Below are 19,599 nucleotides of genomic sequence, written 5' to 3' on the forward strand. Positions count from 1 at the left end.
CCAGCCGGCCTCCCGCCGGTTACCTGATGTTTACCTTAACACATGGGAGGACGGGCTCAACGCGGAGATTGTAAAATCTCTCGAAGGTGTTAGGTGTCGCCCAGCCTGCAGCTCTACAGATGTCTGCTAGCGAGGTGCCGTGAGCCAGCGCATAGGAGGAGGTAACACTCCTAGTGGAGTGAGCTCGAACTCCTAAGGCACGGCTCCCCCTGGCCTTCGTATACCAGGGAGATGGCATCTACCACCCAATGGGCCAACCTCTACTTGGAGACAGCATTCCCCTTCTGCTGTCCTCCATAGCAAACAAAGAGCTGCTCGGAGCGTTTAAAGCTCCGGGTGCGGTCCACGTATATTCGCAATGCGCGAACGGGACACAGCAACGCTAAGGCCGGGTCTGCCTCCTCCGGGGGCAGAGCTTGCAGGTTCACCACTTGATCTCGAAAAGGTGTGGTGGGAACCTTGGGCACATAGTCGGGCCGAGGTCTTAGGACAACGTGAGAGTCAGCCGGCCGAATTCTAGGCACACTTCGTATAAAGCTCAGAGGTGATTGGTCTCTCAGGCGAGTTCCCATATGTAACGTTGTAGTGAAACGACTGAAGGGGAACAACAGTATTAAGAATCAAGTGTATGTAAACTTTTGAACAGGGTGATTTTTTTTAAATTCAACTATTATTTTATCTTGTAGATTATATGTAAACTTTTTTTTATGTGAATCATCGTATTCAGGTCAGTACTATATAAAAAATAGCATGCATTTTGCATGATCCCACTTATTTTGGTCGCAGATTCTGCAAGGTGTATGTAAACTTTTGACTTCAACTGCATGTATATATATATATATATATATATATGCAAATGTGTGTGTGTAATTGTGTATTTTATTTTTCCAAACTTATTTGAAATTCAAGAGGTGTAACAAATATTCTTAAGGAAGATGAAAGAATCACGTCTGATTAACACACACATACACACTAACACACAAATACACACTAACACACACACACACACACACACACACACACACACACACACACACACACACACACACACCTTTGAAGCAAAGAGACAAGATAAATCCAATTATTGTTCACCCTGACACAGTGGCTCCAAACCTTTAGATTTCAAGACGCATTCCAAGAGATTGGGTGAGACAGACAGACGGAGAAGAAGAAAAGAGAGAGTGAAAACAGTGTCTCCCGGGATACACCACACTGTCACAATACCTTATTGCAACACATTGGGGCAGGTGGGTTTGTCATAAAGTGTTGTCATTCAACAGTGCACCTTTCACAACGCCCTTTGTCAGTGACTCTAAAGCGTTTTACACATAGACACAATGTATCCGAGGAAGAATATTCATGAACTTGCTAAATTTAATGCATTTTAGATAGGAAAGCTGGGAGTTTTATATTGGATTCATAAGAAATGACAGTTATCAAGGGATATTATATTAGTTTTTGTCGTATTCATTCATTCATTCATACATCATAAATAATACAGATTTTTTATATTTTTCATTTAACAGTTATCATCTATAATATGAAAATAATTACTGTCTTATTGATATCAAAAATCAGCTTTTTTTTAAATACTACCATTTAAAGCAGTACATTCACTCTAGTGTCTAATCTAGTCGGATTCCTCCTCATTTCCTGTCCTCTCTCTGTCCTGTCAATAAAAGTGGCAAAAATGAACCCAAACACAAGTGAAACTGAAGCTCTACGCCTCAAGAATTCTTCCTCAAGATGTCTGAATAAACCATCACACCAGTGACTCAGGCCTACTTTGGCTGACTTTCCAAAGTTTGGCAAGTTATTTAAATGAAATAAGGCATTCCAAATCTGTCCAGGCAATTATTATCCTTCACTAAACTTGACTAATGAGGTTTTATATAGAGGGCAATGTGATTTGCCTTACCCTGAAGAGCAGTTTTGCAAAAGGTTTCTTGGCCAGCTTGGCCGGACTAGACAGATTGTCGTACAGGGCTGTGTCCACCATGCCTGGGTCCACTGCGTTAACTGTTACAGGGTCACCTCTGACCCACAACTGGTCCTGCAGGTGGTAGGAGAACAGCAGCAGGGCCAGTTTACTCTGGGCGTATGCACCATGAGCACTATAACACATCCTGAGGAAGAGAGAGAGAAAAGAAAGAGGTATTGAGTGTGGTTAAACAGCTATTTTGATGTCAGTGATTATTAATGTGTTGTTTACTGTAATTTGTGTTTGTTGAAATCATGAAATTGGTGTTGTTTAATCCAAATGCTGGGTTCAGCTTATTGGGTCATTTTATTGGGTGCTTGGTAGTTTTCCTGTAACTCAGCTACTGCATAATTTTTTACTGTCAATATGAATGATGAACCCTCCGTCCTGAGAGAAAACTTTTTTAAACCAAAAGCTGGCTTCAGCTTGTTGGGTCATTTTATTAGGTTATTTTTTATAAGTTCAAATTCTGGTTTTTAATGCTGGGTTATTTTTTTCTACCCAACCATTGGGTTGAGTCGGTCTCGGACGAAAAAACCCAGCTGTTGAATTAGTCAAAGCACAGACTTTTTTGCGTCCTCTACACAGGGTTTATACAGATACTTTGAAAATCAAAAAAGTAATGCTTGAAAGGTCCATGAATGTCCTGAAATTTAATTTTAAAGACTTCAAACAGACATCTCACTTATCAAACAATATCTTCTCTTTTAAATTCTAAAAAAGATAAATAAATTAATTAAAATACACAAATAAAAAATTGCAAAAATAAAGTGAAGCGTGTGCAAAGTATTACTACTAAAGCATTACAAAGTATACTACACTTTTACTACAGTAAATCTGTTGGTTCATTTTCTTAAGATTTGTTTTTGTGTATACTTACTTTTTTCTTTGCTTTGTTTTTATAATTGTACTGCCTTAATGGTTTGACGTTTTCTACTGTTCTACTATGAAATCCTGATACTTCGGAACCCACACCGAAAACCCAATCTGAATCAAATGATTTGTGATCTGTGCTCCAAAGTTCTGATCTAAAGCAAAAGATTTGTGAACCCACTCTGAAGTTCTGAATTAAATAATGATTTGCGAACCATCATTTCAGATCAGTACTCAAAGTCCCAAAGTTTGGGACTTCAATCGTGTATCATGAATCATTTGATTTGAATTATTCAATTTGCAAACTTTGCAACCTGTTCCGATCTAAATCAAATGATATATGTATATATATATAGATATTATATAAATATAATAATTTTAAACAATAATTGACTTAAATAAAACAACCCAGCATGTTGGGTAAAAAAATTTAACCCAACCACCTCCAGCCAAATGAATGCACAACCAGGGCTGAAACACGACGCAACTTCGCTGTTATATGTAACAAAGTTTCTGTACGCTTCACTGACTACAATAGGAGTGCTGTTGATTCTAGTAGGCCATTGTTTCAGCTATGTACGCTATGTGTATGACGGGTTGACACTTAAATGTCGGACAGACAAGATGGCACAAGAAAAAGCTGTTTTTGATGTAACTTTTCAAACATGAATAAAAGTCATGAATATAAGTCATTTAATGAACTGGAACAGCCTACTGTTAGCAGTTTTCCTCCCACAGATTCTCATTTGCTGCTCTTGCTGCTCCTATCATGTCCTAAAACCTTTACTGAATGTTTTTGAAAAGTTTATGATTGTAAAAGCCTGACTTGATTGAAAATTGTATACGAACTGTTCTTATCCTATATACAGTATATACAGTGGTGTGAAAAAGTGTTGGCCCCCTTCCTGATTTTTTTTTTTTCATGTTTGTCACACTTTAATGTTTCAAATCATGAATCATGTTCAAATGTAAATATTAATCAAAGATAACATAAGTAAACACAACATGAAGTTTTTGAATGAAGTTTTTTATTATGAAGGGAATACAAAATCCAAACCCACATGGCCCTGTGTGAAAAAGTGTTTGCCCCCTAAACTTAATAACTGGTTGGGCCATCCTTAGTAGCAACAACTGCAATTGAGTGTTTGTGATAACTTGCAATGAGTCTGTTACAGCGCTGTGCGGGAATTTTGGCCCACTCATCTTGGCAGAATTGTTGTAATTCAGCCACATTGGAGGGTTTTCGAGCATGAACAGCCCTTTTAAGGTCATGCCACAGCATCTCAATAGGATTCAGGTCAGGACTTTGACTAGGCCACTCCAAAGTCTTCATTTTGTTTTTCTTCAGCCATTCAGAGGTGGATTTGCTGGTGTGTTTTGGATCATTGTCCTGCTGCAGAACTCAAGTTCGCTTCAGCTTGAAGTCACGAACAGATGGCCGGACATTGTCCTTCAGGGTTTTTTGGTAGACAGTAGAATTCATGGTTCCATTTATCACAGCAAGTCTTCCAGGTCCAGAAGCAGCAAAACAGCCCCAGACCACCACACTACCACCACCATATTTTACTGTTTTCACACAGGGCCAGGTGGGTTTAGATTTTTTTCCCCTTCATTTAAAAACTGCATGTTGTGTTTACTTGTGTTATCTTTGATTAATATTTAAATTTGTTTGATGATCTGAAACATTAAAGTGTGACAAACATGCAAAAAAAAAAAAAAAAAAAAAAATCAGGAAGGGGGCCAACACTTTTTCACACCACTATACTGTCAAAAAGTTCATTTTTGTGTTAATTTTTAAGCACATTTTTAGCACATTTTGTGTTACTTTGTGTTAAATGTGTGTTAAAAACGAAAAAGAAAAAAGAAAATATCCAACACTGTGTATCCAACACAATGTTAAATATCAGCCAATCACATTCCTGCTTGTCTCAGTTCATGAACCGTTATTCTTCTGACACAAGCAAATTTCCTTGTGCTTCAAGTTTTCATCATCAGGACATAACTTCGACGTGTGAAGGTAAGAGAAATGTTTGTATTTGCCATTATACGTTTTTTACAATCGTTTTTGCACTAATAACTGAACCTTAATGTCATTTTTCAAAACTCTAGATACAAAACTCAAAACAGTCATTATTTGTAACACAGGCTGTCCAGTGTTCAAAACTTTGCATATTGCATTCATATCTTTAAAGAAGCCTTGCATTAGCAGAAGCATTGTTTCAAAAAACAAATTTATTATGAAATATTATAGGAACATTACTTTAGATCACCCATAAGTTACCCATAGTTTCAATGTGTTTTTGCTAGTACAATCATTAAATATAGTTGTACAAAATATGTGATTCAGGTTTCATTTTTTTTTACTGTAGACTGAGAACAGTACAGACACAGTGGTATCATTGAAATACTGTAATGTGGAATTTACTGATAAAATAAATCTCAGCATAGGTTTTCTAAAGGAAAAATTTAGATTCAAAGTTTTAGCTGTTTTTTTTTTTTTCAGCAGGGTACAGAATACAGTTTACAGTATACTGTACCCTGCTGAAAAAAAAACTGCTAAAACCAGCCTAGGCTGGTTGGCTGGTCTTAGCTGGTCTCCCAGCCTGGTCAGGCTGGTTTTAGTTGGTGGTTTCCCAGCCTGACCAGACAGAAAAGTGGCCAATACCCCTCTAAAACCAGCCTGCTGACCACCTATGACAAGCTAAAAACAGCCAAACAGCCTAGGCTGGTTTTGGATGGTTTTTTTTTTTTTTTTCAGCAGGGCTAATTTGTGTACCAACGTTCTTTATACATTCTTTTTTTTTTTTTTTTACCAGGGTAGCCATTAACTCATTAAAACCACAAAAGCAATAACATAAAAATGACATCTTGCATTCAGTAATGTTGAATATGAAAATGTGTTCTGTAAAAGATGTCATAGAAACCATATCTGATAAAGAATGAAATATGACATCCATAGATACACGGTAAAAAAAAAAAAAAAAAAAAAGTACTGCAGAGGTACAATTTTGTTCCTGGGCAACAAAACATATAAAGGTACCTTTAAAGGTACCCCAAAAAATTGTACCCTTGGTAACACCCTAGTGACAGCTACTTATACCCTAAAAGGTATAGTTTTGTACCGTTTTTTCTGAGAGTGTAGTGTAGTCCATCTGGGTCATATTCTGTGGTAACTGGTGTCAAATGATCTATCCTGAAACATGCACTATTTTCCAAAAAAGCTATGCTTCAACAGTTACTTATCATTTTAAGCAGATGTATCAACTGATAGTTCAATCTTTGTAACAAAATGAATCCACGCTCATCTCAGATGTGAGTTGCATTTTGAAATAGTAATACTGTGATGTTAAGTTGTGTCATTTTGAACAGGTGATTTAAGTTCAATGAACAAATGATCTTTGGCTTATATGTATTGTATCCAAGCATTTGAAAAATGTGTTAAGTGGTTTGAAAAATGTGCATTTTGATCATTGGTTGTGAATTATGTGTCTAGAGTTTTGAAAAATGACATTACGGTTCTGTTATTAGTGCAAAAACGATTGTAAAAAACTGTAAAATGTCTTTTGTGATCGTTTGGAGAAGGTCAAGGGGCATTTGGCACATATACGTGGTAGCCGGAAAACTGCCTCACGAATGGCGATGCGAGCTGCACATCTCGGTGGTGGGAGCTTATTTTAACAAGCTTTATAGTTTCTTTTGTTAGATTAATTGTGAACAGAATCGCTTTTAATTAATCATTGACACGTTGTAGTGCTTCACATGAGGAAATGCATTCGTTCGTTGCGTCTTTCTCTTTGAAAATGAACATTCGTGGTGCCATATTGCGCAATTTGCCCTAACGCTAACAAAATCTCTGATTCTTAAGCTTTTCTTGCCTTTTTAGCTATCGCTATTTTACAATTTTCGTTGTGTAGCCTATAAATAACAAAAGTATCTTTATTTTACTCTTGCAGCTTTGAATGGAAGACACTCCTGAAGCGCTTGTGGCAGTTACGGTGTGTTCACACGGGGCGTAAGCGTCAACGCTTAACGGAAGGCGTGGCTGACGTTTATGGTCATAGCAGCGTCAGCCAATGAAATGCTGCTCTTGAACAGGATGAACGTGATTGGCTGCCGCCTGGCCACTGTATTTGCATAGAGCGATCTGATTGGCTGACGCGGCGCTTCACTGTTGTTGCTCGCGGCAGAAGTTGAACATTTCTCAACTTCTGCCGCGAGCAACGCTAGTGAAGCGCCGCCGACGGATCCACAATTCTTTTCGGCAACGCTTGACGTCACCCATTCAAAGTCAATGGGAAGCGTTGACGCTTGCGCCCCGTGTGAACACACCGTTACTGCCGTGACAGAGACAAACGAGAGACTTCATCTCACCGACCATCACCATCACTTGTATGCTCATGAAAATATGTAAATAAAACGATTAATACTTAAGAGGTTGTCAAATACCACATTTTTTTAAATTTAAAGTACAAACTTTATAAACCATTAACAACTTTTCACTCAAGGAACAATTAAAATGTTGAAATGACTGTATTGTGATTGTTTACGTCTCTTTTTTTAACCTTTTTGAGTTTTTATGTAATTGTTAGTAGTAGGTTTAATAAATTGTGTTTAAACTATACATTAGTTTGCAGTGTCTTTATTGCATACAAAATTTGTTAAAAAATAACACATACTTGACACAAATTGTGTATTTATAACACATTGGTGTGTAGAAAAAAACAACACATTTTCTGTGTTAGCTGGAATAACATACTGGTTGAGTTAAAACTAACACAAAATGTGTTGTCCTTAACTAGACACAAAAGTGTGTTAAGAAACAACACAGGCTGTGTTGTTTTTAACACATTTTTTTTAAGAGTGTATATACTGTATATATATATATATATATATATACACACACACACACACACACACACACACACACACACACACACACACACACACACACACACACACACACACACACACACACACACACACACACATATATGTGTGTGTGTGACCCTGGACCACAAAACCAGTCATAAGGGTATTTTTTTTTTTAAATTGAGATTCATACAACATATGAGAGCTGAATAAATAAGGTTTCCACTGATGTATATTTTGTTAGGAGGATATTTGGTCAAGATACTATTTGAAAATCTGGAATCTGAGGGTGCAAAAAATAAATAAATAAATAAATAAATAAATTACACCTTTAAAGCTGTCCAAATAAAGTTCTTAGCAATGCATATTATTAATCAAAAATTAAGTTTTGATATATTTGCAATAGGAAATTTACAATATTTACATATCTTCATGGAACATGGTCTTTACTTAATTTTCTAATGATTTTTGGCATAAAAGAAACATGGATAATTTTGACCCATATTTTTGGCTATTGCTATAAATATACCTGTGCTACTTAAGACTGATTTTGTGGGGGTCACATGGTATTATATATACAAATTGTAATAAATGTTGTGTATTGACATTTAACTTATAAAATATTTTGTTCATAAGCACATTAGTTTTAGCCCTAGTATTGAAATTGTCATCTAGAATTATGTAATTTCACCAGCATTGGTCTTATGACAATGCTATTTGCTTTAGGAAGGTCTAAGTAGAAGTCACAGGCATCTAGAGGAGACAGTGACCCTCACATTAACAAACCAAAAAACTTGCATTTCTATGGAAATTTCGAAGTCCTACAATGCCCTAGAATGAAGAATCCATGTCTAATCTTTCAGCTGACTCATTTATCCGTTATTTATACCAGCAGATGTCTTTGCGCCCACCCCTGCCTCTCTCCCTCTCTCACCTTGAAGGACATATTTATTAGGAATCTTCTGTGCCAACCCACAGCATGAGACCCCCACACACACACTTAACATACAGCGTGACAAGAAGTCATCGCCAGTTGCAGGCGGGCACCTTGTTTGCTGTATTAGATTTGTTGTTTGTCAGTATTTATTGTAACACTCATAACCACCCCATTCTGCCTCCCAGGAGGCTTTGCTGCATTCAGTCAATCAATAGACACACGGTGCTCTGAATCACGCTGCATGTTATAGCGACAGTGTCCTTCAGCCGTAGAGTCTCTGCAGTACATGACTGCAGTAACGGATGAGGACTCTCAAGACTGAAAAGCAATAAAAGGAGACCTGAAAAAAAAAAAAAAAAAACAGAACGGCAGCAATATTTTGAGGAATAAAGCAGATGCAAACAGGATGGAGAGATCTGCACTACAGGAAGATTGGTGTTTAATGAGACAGGGAGACATTTCCGCCTTTAAGAATAATAGCGGTGCACCATTATTAAAATCCTGGCTAATACCGATAAGACAATATTGTTTTCAACTGATAAATGGCCAGTATTAAAATTCTCTCTTTTTTTTTTTCAAAATGAAGCAGTAAGCAATCATTTCAAATGCTACACTGGAATTCAGGCATCACACTATTGTAATGCATCGTATGAACAGATATTTATTTTGACACCTGTTAAAAATAAAGAACATTTAACAATGTTTAATAACAGATATGTTCAAATTATTTTGTTTAAATGTTGAATTATAATATTTATACTAATGGTGAATAATAATAAACTTAATAATAAACTTAATATGTGACCCTGGACCACAAAACCAGTCTTAAGCAGTGTTGGGAGTAACGCATTACAAATGTAATATATTACAGTAGTTTATTACTTTTTGCTGTAACGCGGTAATAGGACGCATTACTGATACAATTTGGGTAATAATATTACTCGTTACAATCTCAGTAACGCAAGTTACATCAACATATTTTAACTCGAAATTAATTTGTGAATTAAAAAAAGTCCACGAGTAAAATATTTTGTCTTCCTGATGCTGGAATTCGATGTTTGAGAGATGACTGCAGAGACTATATTTGTGAGATGGACCAACTCCCGTTATGGAGAAATATACCACGAGTAACTCTTGGAAACAGCTGGACTGCTGCCACTAACACTAAACTAACGAAGAGAGCTGCGGAGTCGGAGAAGAGAAAAAAATGACGGACGAGTGCAGACAAGCAACAAAAAATAAGCTAAAAATTACAAAATCAGTTTTCATTAAATCATAGTCTGTATATAAAATGAATGAATACGTGAAATATATCCGACATAAATAGCCCAATTAACAGATTTTCAAAACGAAAGGAAAAGACTGAGTGACATATGCTGCTGAGTTTGGTTCATTTTTGTGTGAAGCGGCGCTCTCCGAAAGTTCACACAAAGGAAACCGAGATGACAGAAATAAAAGTAAATACACTGCAGTTTTAAATGATATGTATGACCTAAAATGAGTTTTTCCGCTATTCGATTGCACCGGCGTCTCACGCACACACAGCATTGCAAAAGTTGCAGTCTGTTCATTCTTTATAAGAATAAATTACAGTCAATCAAATATAGAAACAGGTCAAATTAAATAGTGCGTATTGCGTAGTACAATCCGCGCAGTTCAGCCTGAACTCGGACCAAACACATATTTGAGGAGGATGTTTTATAAGCGCGTTAAGTACACATCCTGGTTTACATAATAGTTTAGCATTCAAATAGATCACGAATATGGACACATTTAATTGGATTGATGCCGAATGAGAGAGGTAAGCTGCGTCAGAACAATGCCGTTTGCTTTTAGTTTCGCTTATACCCTCATTCATTTTGGCTTGTTTAGCAACTTATATTCTTCATTCTTGTTTTGTTCTGAAAACCATTTAAAATAGCCTATAGGCTATTTATTGTGTTTAATGATTGTATGTTTTTATAATTTTATGCTAGCTATTCTAAACTTAATGTATAACGAGCAGCTATAAACTTTGGCATTTTATAATCTGTGGATATTCTGATGATGAACTCAAAAGTAACTTAAAAGTAGTGTAACGCATTACAATTTAGAGACAGTAATATTTTAATGTAACTAATTACTTTTAAAAGACACTAACTAGTAATATATAATGTATTACATTTAGGAAGTAACTTGCACAACACTGGTCTTAAGTCGCTGGGGTATATTTGTAGCAATAGCCAAAAATACATTGCATGGGTTAAAATTTTAGATTTTTTTTTTATGCCAAAAATCATTAAGAAATTAAGTAAAGTTCATGTTCCATGAAGATTTTGTCAAATTCCTACTGTAAACATATCAAAATGTAATTTTTGATTTGTAATATGCATTGTTAAGAACCTAATTTGGACAACTTTAAAGGTGATTTTCTCAGTCTTTTTGATTTTTTTGCATCCTCAGATTTCTGATTTCAAATAGATGTATCTCAGCCAAATATTGTCCTACCCTAACAAACCATACATCAATAGAAAGCTTATTTATTGAGCTTTCATGTGCGGTATATATCTCATTTTTGTCAAATTTAACCTTATGACTGGTTTTGTGGTCCAGGGTCACATATATGTTAGTATCTTATGACCACAGTTTAATTTGGGGAAAGCAAATGTGCTAGTAATATGCATGCTAATCAATAGTCTCAGCTTCAGACATCACGCCCACAGCAGACAAAATTGCAAACACTTCAGGAGTTTCGAAGTTGTCACCAGATTATTTGTATTATACAGGATTTCCAGGTTACGTGTGTGTCGCATTCTTTAACGTTCCACCTGGAAACAAAGATGCCGTGATGCCAACCCCCCTTATGAAATAAGAAAGCCATCACGTTTACAGCTGTGACAATGAGCGCTTATCAGGATCAACTAAATGTTATTTTTCAAAAGTATGTGTAATATGTAAAGTTCATGGCATAGACTCAAGACTCAAAATACACTCAAGAATTTTATACAATGGTCTGTTATTGTAGTGACATTTCCATGCCTCTAAACATGATGCGAGACAAAATGAAACACGCTTAGTTGTTGTTAATTTAGGAGTTAATTTACTCACCCCCTTGTCATCCAAGATGTTCATACCTTTCTTTCCTCAGTCGTAAATAAATAGTTTTTTGAGTAAAAAAAAATCAGGAATGTTCTTATAGTGGACTTCTATGGTGCCTGTGAGTTTGAACTTCCAAAATGCAGTTTAAATGCAGCTTCAAATGGCTCTAAATGATGCCATCTGAGGAAGAAGGGTCTTATCTAGCCTAACGATTTTAAAATAATTTACAATTTACAGTCAAGGCCAAAAGTTTTGAGAATTACATAAATATTGGAAATTGGAAAAGTTGCTGCTTAAGTTTTTATAATAGCAATTTGCATATACTCCAGAATGTTATGAAGAGTGATCAGATGAATTGCATAGTCCTTTTTGCCATGAAAATTAACTTAATCCCCAAAAATACTTTCCACTGCGTGGTTAAGAAGGCTTCAGGGCGTCCAAGAAAGTCCAGCAAGCGCCAGGATCGTCTCCTAAAGAGGATTCAGCTGCGGGATCGGAGTGCCACCAGTGCAGAGCTTGCTCAGGAATGGCAGTAGGCAGGTGTGAGCGCATCTGCACGCACAGTGAGGCCAAGACTTTTGGAAGAAGGCCTGGTGTCAAGAAGGGCAGCAAAGAAGCCACTTCTCTCCAAAAAAAAACATCAGCAACAGATTGATCTTCTGCAAAAAGTATGGCGAATGGACTGCTGAGGACTGGGGCAAAGTCATATTCTCCGTTGAAGCCTCTTTCCGATTGTTTGGGGCATCTGGAAAAAGGCTTGTCCGGAGAAGAAAAGGTGAGCGCTACTGTACCATCAGTCCAGTGTCATGCCAACAGTAAAGCATCCTGAGATCATTCATGTGTGGGGTTGCTTCTCATCCAAGGGAGTGGGCTCACGCACAATTTTGCCCAAAAACACAGCCATGAATAAAGAATGGTACCAAAACACCCTCCAACAGCAACTTCTTCCAACAATCCAACAACAGTTTGGTGAAGAACAATGCATTTTCCAATGCATGAGGCAAAAGTGATAACTAAGTAGCTCAGGGACCAAAATGTTGACATTTTAGGTCCATGGCCTGGAAATTCCCCAGATCTTAAAACTTGAGGTCAATCCTCAAGAGGCGGGTGGACAAACAAAAAAACACTAATTCTGACAAACTCCAAGAAGTGATTATGAAAGAATGGGTTGCTATTAGTCAGGATTTGGCCCAGAAGTTGATTGAGAGCATGCCCAGTCGAATTGCAGAGGTCCTGAAAAAGAAGGGCCAACACTGCAAATACTGACTCTTTGCATAAATGTCATGTAATTGTCGATAAAAGCCTTTGAAACGTATGAAGTGCTTGTAATTATACTTCAGTACATCACAGAAACAACTGAAACAAAGATCTAAAAGCAGTTGAGCAGCAAACTTTGTGAAAACTAATATTTGTGTCATTCTCAAAACTTCTGGCCACCACTGTACTTTTTAACCTCTTGTCTAGCTCTGTGTGAACTCCCATCTCTTTTTCTGCATCACTGTTTCAGCTTTTTTTTTGTAAAGGGCATGTTCGCTTTGTGAACACTGGGTCCGTACTTCTGCAGTGATGTAGGATGATTTTGAAGTTGGAGGAGAAAATGAGATGGGAGACTTTCGACATACCCTAACTGTCTTGAACCAGAGTTCACGCAGAGCTTTCAAGATGAGTGTTTGATGCTAAAAAGTATGCAAATTGTAATTTTTATTTATTTATTAATTTTATTTTTTAGAAAATAAATTATCATTTCGCTAGATAAGTCCCTTCTTTCCTGGATGGGATCGTTTAGAGCCCTTTGAAGCTGCCTTTAAACAGCATTTTGGAAGTTCAAACTCATAGGCACCATTGAAGTTCAATACATGGAGAAAAATCCTGAAATGTTTGTCTCAAAAAACAATTACGACTGAAGAAAGCTCTTGGATTTCATAAAAAAATCTTAAAATCTTAATTAATGTTCCAAAGATGTGTTCTTACGGTTGAAATGTCATGAGGGTGAGTAATTAATTACATAATTTTCATTTTTGTGTGAACTGTCCCTTTAATAAAGAACATACATACACATGTTCGGACTGAATTCAAAATTCTGACTGCAAACGCAGAACACACAAAATTAGATGTCTTTTGTGTGTAATATATACATTCAGAGCAGTGGCCCTGGGCACAATGGAACATATTTTAATTTTAAATATAAGTAGGAAGATTAAATCTTTGTCTTTACGATTCAGCTTGTCCTTTCTATTCACAAAAAGGCTTGAGGCGAGAAAAGAATCTCAATTATAATTCAAAAAAGCTTCTAACCTTCCCTGCAAGTCATCCAGAGTTAATCTTCCTCCATAGTGGGTAGCTGAAGACATAATGACTATTCGGGAACATTTCCCAGGTTTGCCTGACTTCTTCAGCACATCCAGCAACAGGTTGGTCAACAGGAAATGGCCCAGGTAGTTTAGCCCAAAGTGCAGCTCGAATCCATCCTCTGTTCTCCTCTCCGGAACAAGCATAACACCAGCTGCAGACATAAAGGAACATCATTGCTGATATATTAAGAAAAGACAGAATATGCAGGACACCGGGAAGTATCCTACTAAGCTTGATCAAGTATTCACACCTTAAAAATGACTCATGAGTCACTTCTGAGTCACTCTTTCCTCTGGTCTGAAAAGCGTTTTGCTTTGAGAACATCATACCACATGCAGCTCTCTGAATACTGTGGATTGGTTATTGCTGGTTTACTGATTCACATCTTTTTAAACAGCTTTTAGCAGACACAGAAGGATATCAGAGATGTCTTCATATGAAACTGAACTAGCGAATAACCATTTCCTCCACTAATGTTCTTAATGTGTCTCTTTCTGCTCAATTCAGGTTCTTGCTGAGAAGAAATAATGCTTTTGATGAAAAGATGTGAAGAACATTCACACATCAAAAATACCCTTCTGCAGAAATGCATTTCTATGTTAAAAGGAGCGGCACAAGATAATTAAAGTTGGTGGATCCAAATATTAAATGGATGTAATCTGGTTTAAAACCCTGACCGAGACTGAACGCCAGCATTCATGCAGGAATAAGCTTCTGCTCTTGAAAACATGTTTCATCATTAATTTGCTCTTAACAGAATTACAGCTCAGTTTTCAGGAGAAAACAGTAATCAGGATAACAAAAATGTCCTCAGCATATTAAATGAACATTAAACAATATGTTTTTTAATTAAACTCATGCTGGAATGTAGGGCTGGGAGATATGCCAAAAATATTATCATGATATTTCTTCCCGTATCAGACAAAATTGATATTTATCACAATATTAATTTGACATTAATGGAGAAGGAAATGCTTTCCAAATGTTTGATTGGCTTCAAGAAATTATGTAAGCATAGAGTAAGATACCTTCTAATTTAGAGCCCCATGAAACCCATTTGATTCTTCCATAAAATAATTTAATTTTCTGGATTCTGTTTTATTATTTAATACAAATTTATAATCAAAAAGTGGCGTCTACTGAAATGAACTGATAAAACTTTAAAGGAACACACCACTTTTTTTGGAAATAGACTCATTCTCCAACTCCCCCCGAGTTAATAAGTTGAGTTTTACCGTTTTGAAATCCATTCAGCCGTTCTCCTGTTCTGGCGATATCACTTTTAGCATAGCTTAGCATAGATCATTGAATCCTATTAGACCAATAGCATCACGTTCAAAAATGACCAACGAGTTTCGATATTTGTCCTAACATGGCCGAAGCAGGCGCAGTAATATCACGCAGCACATGTGCAAATGCTAACCTAGCTGGGTACTAATTTCAGGCACTGCGTAATATTACTTCGCCTGCTTTGGCCAAATTACAGCAGCAAACTTCCTTGATTATTACACCGGAATAGGAGTGTAGTTCCTAGTTCCTAATCTTATCGGCCTAGAAAATCGCATCTTTAATATTTCCGCCGGTATTAGTACACGATATAACTACAGAAGAATCAAGTTTTAAATAGGACAAATATCGCAACTCGTTGGTCACTTTTGCACACGATGCTATTGGTCTAATAGTATTCAATGATCTATGCTAAGCTATGCTAAAAGTGATATCGCCAGAACAGGAGAACGGCTGAATGGATTTCAAAACGGTAAAACTCAACTTATTAACTCGGGGGGAGTTGGAGAATGAGCCAATTTCCAAAAAAAAGTGGAGTGTTCCTTTAACAATTTATTAAATATTTTATAAATGTAATCAAATTAAAATATAACACTTTATTTTTGTCAGTTCTGCACAATAAAATTGCATAAATTAAAATAATGACATGACGTTTCACACATAACTATCGTAGACAAAAAACAAAAGTATATTATATTAAGAAAAAATTGAGCTGGTTGGAATCGCTTAACTACAGAGCAATTATGGATGCTATAAAATATAAATGTCACTGTTATCTGATGGTGGATGTGGTGAATAAGTTGCCAGCAATCAAAATATTGACTTTGAAATCATGGAAAACAATAGTTTTGAGAATATGGTTGAGATCGCGAATATGAACCAGATGCTGAATATACTGTGGAAGTGTGCTCTGAGGATGAAAAAATGAAATTTTTGGCTTTTAGTATGAATATGTTAGCCTTAAGGTTATCTATAATCTAGTACGCTCCAAAACAACGACAAAATTCGCATTTAGAAGATATAAGCATTCAAAACTTAAAGTCTCTAACTTCCGTCAATACGGATCAACGATTTTGATGACATCACCCTGCACTTCAGCTTCTCATCAAACGTTCTATCCAATCAAATGCTCTCTAAAATCCGAAGTGTCCCGCCCACTACACTATAAATGTCATGATCTGGGCTGTGGGACTTCCCTCAGCCACCTGAGGTCGCTGTTCCCCTTGCACTGCACTTCCCTGATTGTTCACTCCTGTCTTGTCATTAGCACTGATTACACTCACACCTGCTCACTATTATCTGGTCTATAAGAACTCTCATTTCCCACTACTCATTCTGGCTGCATTGTCTTTGTGTGTTCTCTGTGTTCCTGATATTGGATTCTAGTCGTGTTGTGCCGTGTTGGCCTTGGGTTTGTTTTGTTTGTTATTTGTTTGTTTGTTTGTTTATTGTTTATTTAATAAATATTCACCTTCCCTGCAAATTTGGACCCATCTCTCATCCTTCACGTGACAGAATGCAGCCAGCAACAATGGGTCCAGCGGGGAGGAATTTTTTCGAGGAGTCGGCCGCTCGCTTCGAATATATATATGCTTGCCTGGCAGCGATGGACACCTACAAACCGGTGGCGATCAATCACTCTCTGCCTGATGCGGCGGCGACCGCTATCTCTGTTCCCGAAGCGGCGGCGACCGCTGTCTCTGTTCCTGACGCAGCGGTGACCGCTGTTTCTGTTCCCGAGCCAGGGGCGTCCGACGCCGGACCCGAGCCGAGGGAGATGTCCTTCGAGGCGGCGTCGGCCGCTCGCTTTGAATATATACAGGCTTGCCTGGCGGAGATGGACACCTACAAACCGGTGGCGATCGATCGCTCTCTGCCTGGCGCGGCGGTGACCGCGCTCTCTGTTCCTGACGCGACGCTGACCGCGCTCTCTGTTCCGGACGCGGCGGTGACCGCGCTCTCTGTTCCGGACGCGGCGGTGACCGCGCTCTCTGTTCCGGACGCGGCGGTGACCGCTCTCTCTGTTCCGGACGCGGCGGTGACCGCGCTCTCTGTTACGGACGCGGCGGTGACCGTTCTCTCTGTTCCGGACGCGGCCCCTCTCTGTTCCGGACGCGGCGGTGACCGCGCTCTCTGTTCCGGACGTGGCGGTGATCGCTCTCTCTGTTCCAGACGCGCCGGTGACCGTTCTCTCTGTTCCGGACGCGGCGGTGACCGCGCTCTCTGTTCCGGACGCGGCGGTGACCGCGCTCTCTGTTCCTGACGCGGCGGTGACCGCGCTCTCTGTTCCTGGCGCGGCGGTGACCGCGCTCTCTGTTCCGGACGCGGCGGTGACCGCGCTCTCTGTTCCTGACGCGGCGGTGACCGCGCTCTCTGTTCCGTACGCGGCGGTGACCGCTCTCTCTGTTCCGGACGCGGCGGTGACCGCGCTCTCTGTTCCTGACGCGGCGGTGACCGCTCTCTCTGTTCCGGACGCGGCGGTGACCGCGCTCTCTGTTCCGGACGCGGCAGTGACCGCGCTCTCTGTTCCGGACACGGCGGTGACCGTTCTCTCTGTTCCGGACGCGGCGGTGACCGCGCTCTCTGTTCCTGGCGCGGCGGTGACCGCGCTCTCTGTTCCGGACGCGGCAGTGACCGCGCTCTCTGTTCCTGACGCGGCGGTGACCGCTCTCTCTGTTCCGGACGCGGCGGTGACCGCGCTCTCTGTTCCTGACGCGGCAGTGACCGCGCTCTCTGTTCCGTACGCGGCGGTGACCGCTCTCTCTGTTCCGGACGCGGCGGTGACCGCGCTCTCTGTTCCGGACGCGGCGGTGATCGCTCTCTCTGTTCCGGACGCGGCGGTGACCGCGCTCTCTGTTCCGGACGCGGCGGTGACCGCTCTCTCTGTTCCGGACGCGGCGGTGACCATTCTCTCTGTTCCGGACGCGGCGGTGACCGCGCTCTCTGTTCCTGACGCGGCGGTGACCGCTGACGTTCCACTGGTGGCGAGGCCAGCTCACGTTCCTCTGGCGGCGAGGCCAGTTCACGTTCCTCTGACTGCGGTGCCCACGGACGTTTCACTGGTGGCGAGGCCAGCTCACGTTCCTCTGGCGGCGAGGCCAGCTCACATTCCACTGGGGGCGAGGCCAGCTCATGTTCCTCGGGCGGCGGTGTCCGCTCACGTTCCTCCGCTGCACGGGCCTGGCCCGCCATCCCTCCCCCTGATGCACCTTCCACCATTCCTCCTCCCTCCAGAATTTTTGTTTTGGGAACGTCTGGAAGCCGTTCCCTAGAGAGGGGGTACTGTCATGATCTGGGCTGTGGGGCTTCCCTCAGCCACCTGAGGTCGCTGTTCCCCTTGCACTGCACTTCCCTGATTGTTCACTCCTGTCTTGTCATTAGCACTGATTACACTCACACCTGCTCACTATTATCTGGTCTATAAGAACTCTCATTTCCCACTACTCATTCTGGCTGCATTGTCTTTGTGTGTGTTCTCTGTGTTCCTGATATTGGATTCTAGTCGTGTTGTGCCGTGTTGGCCTTGGGTTTGTTTTGTTTGTTATTTGTTTGTTTGTTTGTTTGTTTATTGTTTATTTAATAAATATTCACCTTCCCTGCAAATTTGGACCCATCTCTCATCCTTCACGTGGCAATAAATAGACGCTGAAGCTGTGACTGAAATTGGTCACGTGTTCACAGAATTAGTATTTTCTTTATGGTAAATGGCATGTAATGCACTTTATAGGGAATGAGGAATAATTCAGACACAACAGCATTGAGCGGATCATATGCGCAAGTCAGCACAGACCACAAAACGTATTGGACCCTTTTGAATTTTACACTGAATGCTATATTTTATAGTGAAATGGATGAGATTGTGGCTATCAAACGCTGTCAAATGTGGCTTTACCAAGCTCTGGTCCAGGTTGTGAAATAAACAAAACATTACTGGCTATTTTAAAATGGGGTGGGGCTGTTTGATATGTCCCACACTGTCTTCCTGTTTCAGTTGAAATTATGTCAACTCATGGAATAATGCTGTGTGTTTCAAAGCACTTCAGTAGACCTTTAAGGCTGCTGCACACCAAACCGACTTCAAAAAGCTAGAGGCGACAGAAACTGATGGTGGTGTCGCCTCGCATCATCTGTGTCTGGACCAAAAAGCTGCGCTTAAATGCAGAGCACAAAATATAGCCAACTGCCAACTAACATGTACGTTGATAACTTTCTTCATTTTAAG

General features: G+C 39.7%; 1 protein-coding gene across 2 annotated transcripts in view; it reads right to left on the reverse strand.

Moving 5' to 3' along the window:
• Positions 1-19,599, reverse strand: part of dhrsx (dehydrogenase/reductase (SDR family) X-linked) — an 83,504-nt gene that overhangs the window by 9,456 nt on the left and 54,449 nt on the right. For both annotated transcript variants that reach the window (XM_073842735.1, XM_073842734.1), the window contains exons 5-6: positions 14,034-14,241; positions 1,919-2,126 (exon numbers count right to left, since the gene is read on the reverse strand). In XM_073842735.1, the coding sequence (XP_073698836.1) occupies positions 1,919-2,126; positions 14,034-14,241 (416 nt within the window). The remainder of the gene's footprint in view (positions 1-1,918; positions 2,127-14,033; positions 14,242-19,599) is intronic.

Source organism: Garra rufa, chromosome 6 (genome assembly GCF_049309525.1).
Source record: "Garra rufa chromosome 6, GarRuf1.0, whole genome shotgun sequence".
Lineage (NCBI taxonomy): Eukaryota > Metazoa > Chordata > Actinopteri > Cypriniformes > Cyprinidae > Garra > Garra rufa.